Source organism: Acanthisitta chloris, unplaced genomic scaffold (genome assembly GCF_000695815.1).
Source record: "Acanthisitta chloris isolate BGI_N310 unplaced genomic scaffold, ASM69581v1 scaffold2065, whole genome shotgun sequence".
NCBI classification, from domain to species: Eukaryota; Metazoa; Chordata; class Aves; order Passeriformes; family Acanthisittidae; genus Acanthisitta; species Acanthisitta chloris.
Genome location: NW_008675158.1, coordinates 39,299 through 49,265, shown reverse-complemented (window position 1 = coordinate 49,265; position 9,967 = coordinate 39,299). Strand labels below are relative to the sequence as shown.

The following is a 9,967-nucleotide window of genomic DNA, read 5'->3' as shown; positions in this document are numbered from 1 at the left end:
TCCTCCCCCCGCAGGAACGCGCTGATGTTCAACAACGAACTCATGGCCGACGTTCACTTCGTCGTGGGCCCGCCAGGGGCGGCCAGGAAAGTTCCTGCCCATAAGGTTTGTGCGCATCGTTTTGGCTCTTTAACGCTGCCGCCGCGCGGATCGCCCTCTGCTCGCAACCAGGCTCCGCTTTCCCCCCTAGTTACAGCTCTTGTCTGAGCCCAGAAGTAACTCAGGCGCGCCGCAGTTACAGGGAGCGGTCCGAGGCGGTGTTCTGCCCCCGCCGCGGCTCCTAACCTCCCCCCGAACGCGGCGCCGAGGCAGCCTGACTGCTCCGAGTCACTGAGGCTTCTCTCTCTCTTTTCCAGTACGTTTTGGCAGTTGGTAGCTCTGTCTTCTACGCTATGTTTTATGGCGATCTCGCAGAGGTCAAATCTGAAATCCATATACCAGATGTGGAACCTGCAGCCTTTCTAATCCTATTAAAGTAAGTGGCCGCTACAAGTCTACTAATTACACGGACAGAATCAAAGTAGCTTATAAAACATACATCTCCTAATTGGCACTGTGCAATATGCACTTACTGCTGTTGACTCCATGTGCTGACACACGCTGAACGTCAGATTCGCTGCCAGCAAACTCGACTATAGATTTACTTTCACGGCCTATTCCCCCCCTAAAAAGCTGTTTGTTTTTCCCCGTGTAGATACATGTACAGTGATGAAATAGACCTGGAAGCCGACACGGTGCTGGCCACGCTGTACGCCGCCAAGAAGTACATCGTGCCGGCGCTCGCCAAGGCCTGCGTGAATTTCCTGGAGACCAGCCTGGAGGCCAAGAACGCCTGTGTGCTGCTGTCCCAGAGCAGGCTCTTCGAGGAGCCCGAGCTGACCCAGCGCTGCTGGGAGGTCATCGACGCCCAGGCGGAGATGGCTCTCAGGTCAGAGGGCTTCTGTGAGATAGACCAGCAGACGCTGGAGATCATCGTCACGCGGGAGGCACTCAACACCAAGGAGGTGGTGGTTTTTGAGGCCGTTCTCAACTGGGCAGAGGCCGAATGCAAACGGAAGGGCCTGCCAGCCACGCCGCGCAACAAGAGGAACGTACTGGGGAAAGCTTTGTACCTGGTGCGGATTCCCACCATGACTCTGGAGGAGTTCGCCAATGGAGCCGCCCAGTCCGACATCCTCACCCTGGAGGAGACGCACAACATCTTCCTGTGGTACACGGCGGCAAACAAGCCCAAGCTGGAGTTCCCGCTGACCAAAAGGAAAGGGCTGGTGCCTCAGCGCTGCCACCGCTTCCAGTCGTCCGCGTACCGCAGCAACCAGTGGCGGGACCGGGGGCGCTGCGACAGCATCCAGTTCGCCGTGGACAAACGGATATTCATAGCGGGGTTGGGGCTGTACGGCTCGAGCTGCGGCAAGGCGGAGTACAGCGTCAGGATCGAGCTGAAGCGCCTCGGCGTCGTCCTGGCACAGAACCTCACCAAGTTCACCTCCGACGGCTCCAGCAACACCTTCTCTGTGTGGTTTGAGCACCCCGTGCAGGTCGAGCAGGACACCTTTTACAATGTAAGTGCTATCCTGGATGGGAACGAGCTCAGCTACTTTGGGCAGGAGGGAATGACTGAAGTGCAGTGTGGGAAAGTGACGTTCCAGTTCCAGTGCTCCTCGGACAGTACTAATGGCACAGGAGTACAAGGAGGACAGATACCCGAGCTCATTTTCTATGCATGATGCATTTCACCCTGATTGTATTCAGTCCTGCCGTGGTGCACACTAAGGGATTCTCAGTTGCCTCCGAACTCTGCAGCAGTTGGAATGTTGCGCTACTCACCTATCTGCTATGTCAGACTATACACATAAGTGAAGGAATGCTCTTGAATTTAATCTTATTTTATTTATTCATAAGCTATTTGAGTTAATTATTGAGACTGCAACGAGCAGGAAAATGTTAAATTTTGCACTTACTGTGCATCTTTTTGTATATAGATAACTAACTCGCAGACTGCAACTGACTCAAACAGAATGTTCTAAACTAGAGCAGTTTACGAATCTGTGAAATATAAAACGTTTTTACTTGCCCTACATCCTGCGTACTTGATGACTGCTGATCCTGTGGCTCGTGTCTGTTAACTCCTGTGCAGCCAGCTAGGCCAGTGACACCAGTCTGGTCCCTGTGTGCATCTGCACGTGCCGTTTGCAGCTCTCACCGCAGCTAGGAAGGTTCCCTTGCCTGGTAGCTGGAACTATCCATCGGCAGCCTCTGTTTCCCTTCATGAGAAAGGAGCTGACAGTTGTGGAAGCTCAGGGGTTTGTGTGTTGCCCAAGCTGAGTAATCAGAGTTGCTCAGGACTTTCCTGTGGTTATGTTTGAAAGTGGCTCCTGCCCCGGTGTTGGTCCGTGCTGACCTCCAGCCAACAGCAGCACTGCCACATGCACCTGCCAAACCATTCCCCACTGGGCTGGGCAGTCAGGACGTGAGACACAGCTTAGCTCGGTCACAGGCTCCACCACAGCTTCAGCCCAGAGCTGTAATCGTGGCAGCCTACAGCCCATCTTGGTACTCGGCAGCAGACATCAGACACACTGCTGTGTGGTCCTTTATGCTCCTTTATTGCTAGGAAGAAATAAGCCACCTCAAACCAAGGCTGCTGGATCTTTCCTCCTCGTTTCTAAAAGCAGGTCTCATGCCCTCTCAGCAGTCATTTGGGAGCTGGTACCCTTAACTTTCCTCAGAGTGATCAAAGTAGGTGGTTTTTCTGAAGGGTCTGGCAATCATTACAGATGAGCCAATTAGAAATACTTACTGTTTTTTATAAATCCCTCCCACAATGGCCTTGGACAGAATACTCAAACAGAAGTCTAGCCCAGTATATCTTTCCATGTATAACAAGTACTTCTACATCTCATTTAGAGAGGGATTCTGTTTGCTTTTCCCTAAGTTGCATTAATTTTCACCTTGAAACTAAGCTGCAGTACAAATTCAGCCTGTTGTCTCTCAAAGGGAAAGGTAATGCAAAGCAGGAAGGAAGCAAGCGGTGCAGCGTGGCGGGGATAGTGCAGGGCAGCAGGGACAGCACGGGGCAGGGACGGCGCATGCTGTGCCCCCAGCACGGCAGGGACGGCACGGGGCAGTCTGTGCCCCCAGTGAGGCACACTCTGTGCCCCCAGCACAGCGGGGACGGCGCGGGGCAGTCTGTGCCCCCAGTGCAGCACAGCCTGCACCTGCTGCTCCTCAGCACGGGCACCTCCAGCACAGACATGGACAGGGCACGGGAGTGAGAGCGGACAGAGGGGCACAACTCCTGCCCAGAGCTGGGGGATGGTCACAAGGCCTCTTCGACCTGGAATTGGCACAAACTCCCCTGGCTTAAGAGCTGCAGCCTAGGCAGTAGCTTTTTTACCCTTCTGACAGGCTAAACCCACCTTCCCACCACAGTTATGATTTCAGTGCTGACTTAAAAGCTATTGACATGGAAAAAGTTGCTCCTTGGTTTCCGCCAAGCCCCTTGTATTCCAAGCACTGAACACCTCACTGCAGGTGATGCACAGACAGCAAATCTGGCAGATCTTTGCGCAGTGTGCCAGGCCTGTGTGAGCCTGCAGGCACACGCAACTGGTTACTCCTCAGCCCCTTGCCTCAGTGTGGCCTAAGCTGCTCTTGGAAGAAGCAGCAAAATCACTTGCAAAAGGAAACAGCACCTAGTTCCCCAAAAGCTCTTACATAAAGGAGCACAGGCTCTTGCAGTCAGCACTGCTCTTCTACCTGGATTGACTCCAGGTGCACTTGTAAGTTACTACGTGGGTACTGAGCACACACCACTATATACACACACACATCCATATCCTGGTCAAGTGACCATGCACAAAATATACTCACACAGTCAAAAGTCAACTGATTTGTAAAAAGTACCTATAGCTGGAGCATTTATGCAGAGTTCTCTGGCCAGCAGAAGGAAAGTCTTTCCCAGCACATAGACATTCACCTATGAAAAGACAAAAACAACATTATTTAAATCTTAAGCCACAAAGGTTTTTAATAAACATCTATATGCATAGAAGAAAACCCCAACTTCTGAAATCCTAATCTGCCTTGCAAAAGTTCAGTTGAAGCAGTACGAGCGATATTCACGGGTATAGGGTAATATTTGGTGCTCGTCACAATCTGCACAAATTCGCACTGTAACTCAGCCTGTTTGTACTAAATCCTACACAAAGCTGCTGCTCGGTGGGCTCAGTGCTGCTCCACAGCTCAGCACTCCCACGCCTCCCCCAGAGAAAGCAGCGAGCTGCAGCACCACATCAGTGTGCTCAGGGCGTCTCTTGTCTCCGAACCTTACAAAACCTGAGCAAATACTCACAAGTCAGTGCAAATTTCAGCGCTGCACGATCCTGTGAAGGGATAATTAAGCATTGCACAAGCACAGACCAAACATTTCCACCAAAGCAAGGAATGGTGCTGCATGCCCCAAGGGTTATTTGTCATTTCCCGGTGTTTGGACATTGCCCCAGATCACCCAACATTAAACGAGGGTAAATAAATAAACTCAGCAGAGCCCTAGAGCTCACCAGACCTGCGCGGGGCCTGCTCTGCTCCCTCCCCGAACTGGGGAGGAGTCACTCTTCACGCTCTGATTTGCAATTCATAGCACAGGCAACTAGATTTGTATTTCACAAGTGTGAGGAAGTTTCCTTTCTCTATCTTAGGACGTGTTCTGTGGTCAGCAAGAAAGGCAGGATGCACTGCAGTCCCAGTGAGTCCCAATCCTTCCCATGGAGCTCCATGCACACCTTGCTCCCCCAAGGCCTGAGCTAAGGTCAAGGCTGGTATAAAAACTCCATCCTCCTGCACTCCAAACGAACAGGACATATTCTACTGCTTTGGTGTGACAGAACTCTCCCTTTCCTTCCCGTGCCTGGAGACTGAGGGTGTTCACTAAGCAATTACACAACTGAGTTGATGACTCTGGTAGGTCCCTATGGAAATTAAGAGGTGTGACTAAGCACATTCTCTCCCAGTTTCACCAGAGCTCTGCCAGCACTAGTTCAAAGGCAGCTTTCCTCCCAAGTGTCGAGATGCTTCCACCGAGCCAGCAAAAATAAAGATATGTTTTTAAATGACAACAACAAACCCCAAACACCTGACACATTTTCACCAAGCCTCCAAATGTTTCCTCACGTGAAAACATTCTCAGTATGGATGTTTCCCAAACTTAAAAACAAAAACTAGAAACAAGAACTTCAAAGAAATGCTGAGAGCTATTTCATGTTCAAAAGCGACTGTGCAATCAAGTATCCATGTCAGGATGGTAATTCATTCCACACTTGGTGAAAAGGGCTGGACACCTTCCATGCCACATCTCACAAGGGCTGGACTGGCTGCCTGAGCTCTCACTGTGCCCCTTCTCCAGCAGGAGCAGACATACAACTGTTCCGTGCAGAACAAACCCTCTGAGGAAGAGGAATATTTGCTAGGAAATAAGGCACCGAGACCTACACAAAAATCAGCATCTACTGAACGTGGCAATTCACGCTGGAGCCCGAGAGTGGTGGCTGCCCATGAGCCACGGGGACGCACAGCCACTGCTCCAGCGAAGGCTCAGCAGTGGCTCAGTCAGCTCTAGCCTCACTGCAGGCTGGGAATGCTGTTTTTGACCTTTTGTCTAAAAACATTGACACAAAGAGTGAGGGTTGGCTGCAGTTTCAGCCTTCTAAGCTAGCTGACCAAGTTCCTATAAATCTTAAACCTCATTACTTAGATCTTGTTCTGCAAGGACAATTTCACTGCACAAATCAATAACGTTACTTCAGTGGTGCCAACCACATATGATGTTTCCATTAGGCGATTCACAAACGCATCCAGTTCTTCCATTTCAGTCCAGAAAAAAAACCCCAAAATTCCAATTCAAAGAAGTATTTATCCTTCCAGCATTTCTACTCGTCACGACACCCAAACACTTGGTGTTTGTCCCCATCAAACCACGTCACTCACCCAGAACATCCTCTTGAGCTAACTGCCCATAAATGCAATCAGAAAGAGCAAACAAATACAAAGGGGCACAAGGAAGCAGAGCTCTATCTGAGCAAAGCTCTAACAATCAGAGTGGGTGCCAAACGAAGTCCAAAGCAAAGACAAATGGATAATAAATGTCCTCAGAGACTATTTATCCTTCTCTCCTTGGCCTAACCGGAGCGGCACATCACATGGGGAATGTCTGACCACAGGCACTCCCTGCAGGCTCTCACTGCCAGGCTGGGCAGCAGGCACAGCTTGCCGTGGCTTACATGCTGTGCCCTCTCCCTCACGAAGCTCACGTGTCTTTAATGCCAGGGCAAAGGCACAGGAAGAACCAGGAATGTTTCATTGCTTCCACTTTTCCTGGAAAACCAGTAGACACCAGGCCTGAGGCCCTGTCAGACTGTACACTGCTCAGCTTTAGACCTCACCAGACGTTGGCAGGTCCTGGGGCATTTCCCCAGCGAGGGGTGAGAGAAGGCTGAGCTCAGCCAAGACTCTGTGGCACTGCCCTCCTGAACACGGGGCTGAGGAGCTGCATGAGGGTCCTGCCACGGCCACTGACTGCTCCTCACAGATCCTGGGGCAGGTGAGGTATGATATATGATGGGCACACAGAGTCTTTCTTAACTCTCATCACTTCGATGTTTTTTTGCACTCCATTAAGCTTAGAAAATTAAGAGAATTAATATAGAGGCCTCCTTTAATTTCTAGTTCTTTCTTCATTAAGAACTTCTTATAAAAATTCATATACTCCAATCCATCAAAAGCTTAATGCTCCAAATTTAGAATCATATGACATTTGCATTTATAAAACCTAATTTTGTATGAGTTCTTAGAACGGTGAATAAACAAAAATGCCCTTCTAAAAGGATGTCTCTGGCTCAGACCCGAATGGGTGCAGCTTAACAGCTCACCACAGCAACTGCAGCCTCCTTTCCCTGAACTCAACACTGAAAAACAGCATTTCCCCAAACTCTCCCCAGTCCAAACCGTCTAAGCGAAAAACTTGTCACATACACTTCCATAAGACTTGTGCTCTTTTTCTGCAGATTTTCATCAGGTGTTAACACTTCCCAAACTCGATGTCAGTCACTGTAAGCATCAACACCTGATACAAGAGAGAGGTGTCAGCCCCTGCCAGGGGGAGACTCTAAAGTGCCTGCACACCTTGACACTTCTTACCACGTTCTCTTGTGTTCAGCTCATGCTGAACAGGGCAAGTTCACAATCACATGGAGCCACCACTCACCTGGTGATTTTCCAAAACCTAGGCCAGACACCTTCCAGACACAGAGCACGTGCTGACCACGGACTGCAAAGACCCTAAGACTCTCTAAGATGTTGTCCTTGACCAACAGTCAATGTCTGCTCTCATTATCAGCACGTTGTGTTAATTAAGAGGGGCGTTTGGAGAAGGAATGGCTTCCAATTACTCACATCTTTACAGAAAGAGCCTTCTCCTTGCTCTGCCCTTTGCCCTTCACAGCACTCTTTGGGGATAGTCTTTTCCCCTCACACATGTCAGTCATCAGATGCGGATTTCAAAGGACACGTCCACAGGGACTCCCCTTTCCCTTTCCTCTGGTTTTCACCTTGTACCTGATCTGTTCACAAACACCAATACACTTCCACCTTCAGAAACAACAAGTACTTCATTCCCAGTAACACAGGAATTCATCACCAACACCTTCCAGAATTTTACACTCTCCTTGGGACTCAGGAATCTCCCACTCCTTCAGTCACTGGGTTGCGTCACCCTCTGGGCCACAGCGAAAACTCAAGCTGCCACCACTGAAGTTTTGCTTGACCATCAAGTCCCATAAATTTAAAAATCAATAACCCTTTCACTGTAAGCAATTTCCAGAAAGGCTTTCCAAGCCCACAGTGTGGCCCTCCAAAGAGCTTCGCAGGTGGTGGCAGTGGTGAAGAAGGACGATGGCTCGGCTGCAGCGCAGAGAATCCGCACGGGGCAGTATCCATGGCTGCCTGCCTAAGTAATTAAGCAAGCATGAAAAGCAAATGAGTTTTTAAGGAGAGTGTCTGTTGCTGGGCAAAGAGGCACCTATGGTTATTTGATTCACCATGAACGTTTCTAGTGCAGCAATGCCTGAAGGTCCCAACCAGGTTGTTTAAATTAACTCCATCAACACAGCAATTTGCACAGGGGCAATAAAGGCAAATGCAGTCAACATGTTAATAACTTGAAATGAATGAAGGGTATTAAAAACTGAAGCAGATTAGTATAGTCTTTAAAAGAATATTCTATTTTACTGTTCTTCATACAATGAACTGAAACTTCCTATTTTTTCGACCCACACTGCAACCAGAGCATCACTTTAGCCTCAAAAGATAGCACCCAAATCGACAAACGTGTACCCAAACCGACTTGTCAGGCTGTCATTCAACAGAGACACACACCAAAACCGAGCAGCTTCCTCCCATGCTGTGCTTTAAAGTGCTGCCTTCAGCCTGGGGACTCCAGAGGGAGAGTCTCCTATCGCTGCCCACACCAGTGGCAATCCTGGTGCTCCTCCCCCAGCACCACTGCGGAACCATCAGCCTTATCACACCAGCAACGCAAGGAACAAAGAGCAACAACCTGTGACAGCACAGAGCTATCAGGGAGGCCAATGCTGCCCTCAGATGCAATAAATAAAAACAGGTCTCCCCAGAAAGCACCTTGACTTGACTAGACAAATTGAAAACAGAAACAGGGGCGAGAGTTGTGTTTCGAAGTGGAAGAGAGACCAAAGGAGGACCAGCCCAAGCAAGTTCCAGCTGCTGATTTTCACTTCTTGTGAACTCTCTTCCCTTACCTAGAGCCATAGGTTGGAAGGGATCTCAGCAGCCCAACCTGCTCCCAGCAGGGTCAGTCACAAGAACAGAACAGGTTGCTCAAGATCTTGAGAACCTTAATGGATAAAGACTTCAAAACCGCTCTGAGCAACCTGTTTCCACACTTGGCTGTCCTCATAGTGAAAAACCTTTTCTCAATATTGAGCAATAACATCTCATTTTGATTCATTAATTGCTGCTAATTGTCCTGCTGTGCACTCCTGTGAAGAGCCTGGCTCTTCAGAGGTCTAACATCTCTTCAGTGAGCCCCAGCCAGATTTGACACACCACAAGGCTCACTAAAAATCCCACTGTGCTAGCTGAACTGGAGCTCAAAGCCCTGCCAGCACCTCTGCCCTCTGTGACCACACTGCGCAGACCATGGCCCTGGAGATGACCAGAGGCTACAAAAGAAATGGCCCTTGCTGAGGTGTGAGAGGCAGTGTCACCACACCGAGGTTAAATTACAGCCAAGCGGTTTCCCAGGTGTGAGGAATGGATGCTCTGAACACAGGAGCAAGCCAAAGCTCTGCAAAACTTGGCCAGGGCTAGCCAAGCTTCACAGCTCCCCCAAACAGGCCAGGCCTGTCGCTCCCACTGGAGTAACAAAAAGGCAAACGAGAGGCCTGATCCCGGGCCTCTCCCAGGGCTGGATTTGCAAGTGAAATGCAGCGTCTGACAACACCAGCGAGTGCTCTCTGTGGGAGGCTGAGGGGCGATCCCGGCCCAGCCTGGTGGCCACACTCCCAGCAGGACATCCCCACACCTGAAGACAGACTGGGGGAAGAGTACCAGCAAAGTTGCCTTTCCATTTAAAAGAAAAAAGACATTCTGGCTTTTCCCAAGTTGAAGCAATTCTGAAGCTCCAAAAACTACTATGAGATGCAGCAGTTCTCCAGTGGAACAAGACAAACTCCCACGTCTCAGCCACCAGCCTAAGAGCAAAACTGATGTGACTTTAAGCTTAAAGAGACTGCCATTAACAGAGAAAATTAGCCTCCTCTACTGCTAAGCTGCAGCAGCACAATACTGTTCTCAGAGCACATTACACTGCAGGGGACAGCTCTTTATTCTGTCCCATGGAGAATGGAGAACCAAATTCCAAGGCAACTCAAGAAAG

The 9,967-nt window shown here is 49.7% G+C and overlaps 1 protein-coding gene across 1 annotated transcript; it reads left to right on the top strand.

The window, feature by feature from the left end:
- Positions 1-18: 18 nt before the first annotated feature.
- BTBD6 (BTB (POZ) domain containing 6) lies at positions 19-2,078 on the top strand. Its single transcript, XM_009075598.1, has 3 exons — positions 19-105; positions 357-475; positions 695-2,078. Exons 1-3 carry the CDS (start codon positions 25-27, stop codon positions 1,725-1,727), a joined length of 1,233 nt encoding a protein of 410 aa, XP_009073846.1. The 5' UTR covers positions 19-24; the 3' UTR covers positions 1,728-2,078.
- The last annotated feature ends 7,889 nt before the right edge of the window (positions 2,079-9,967 follow it).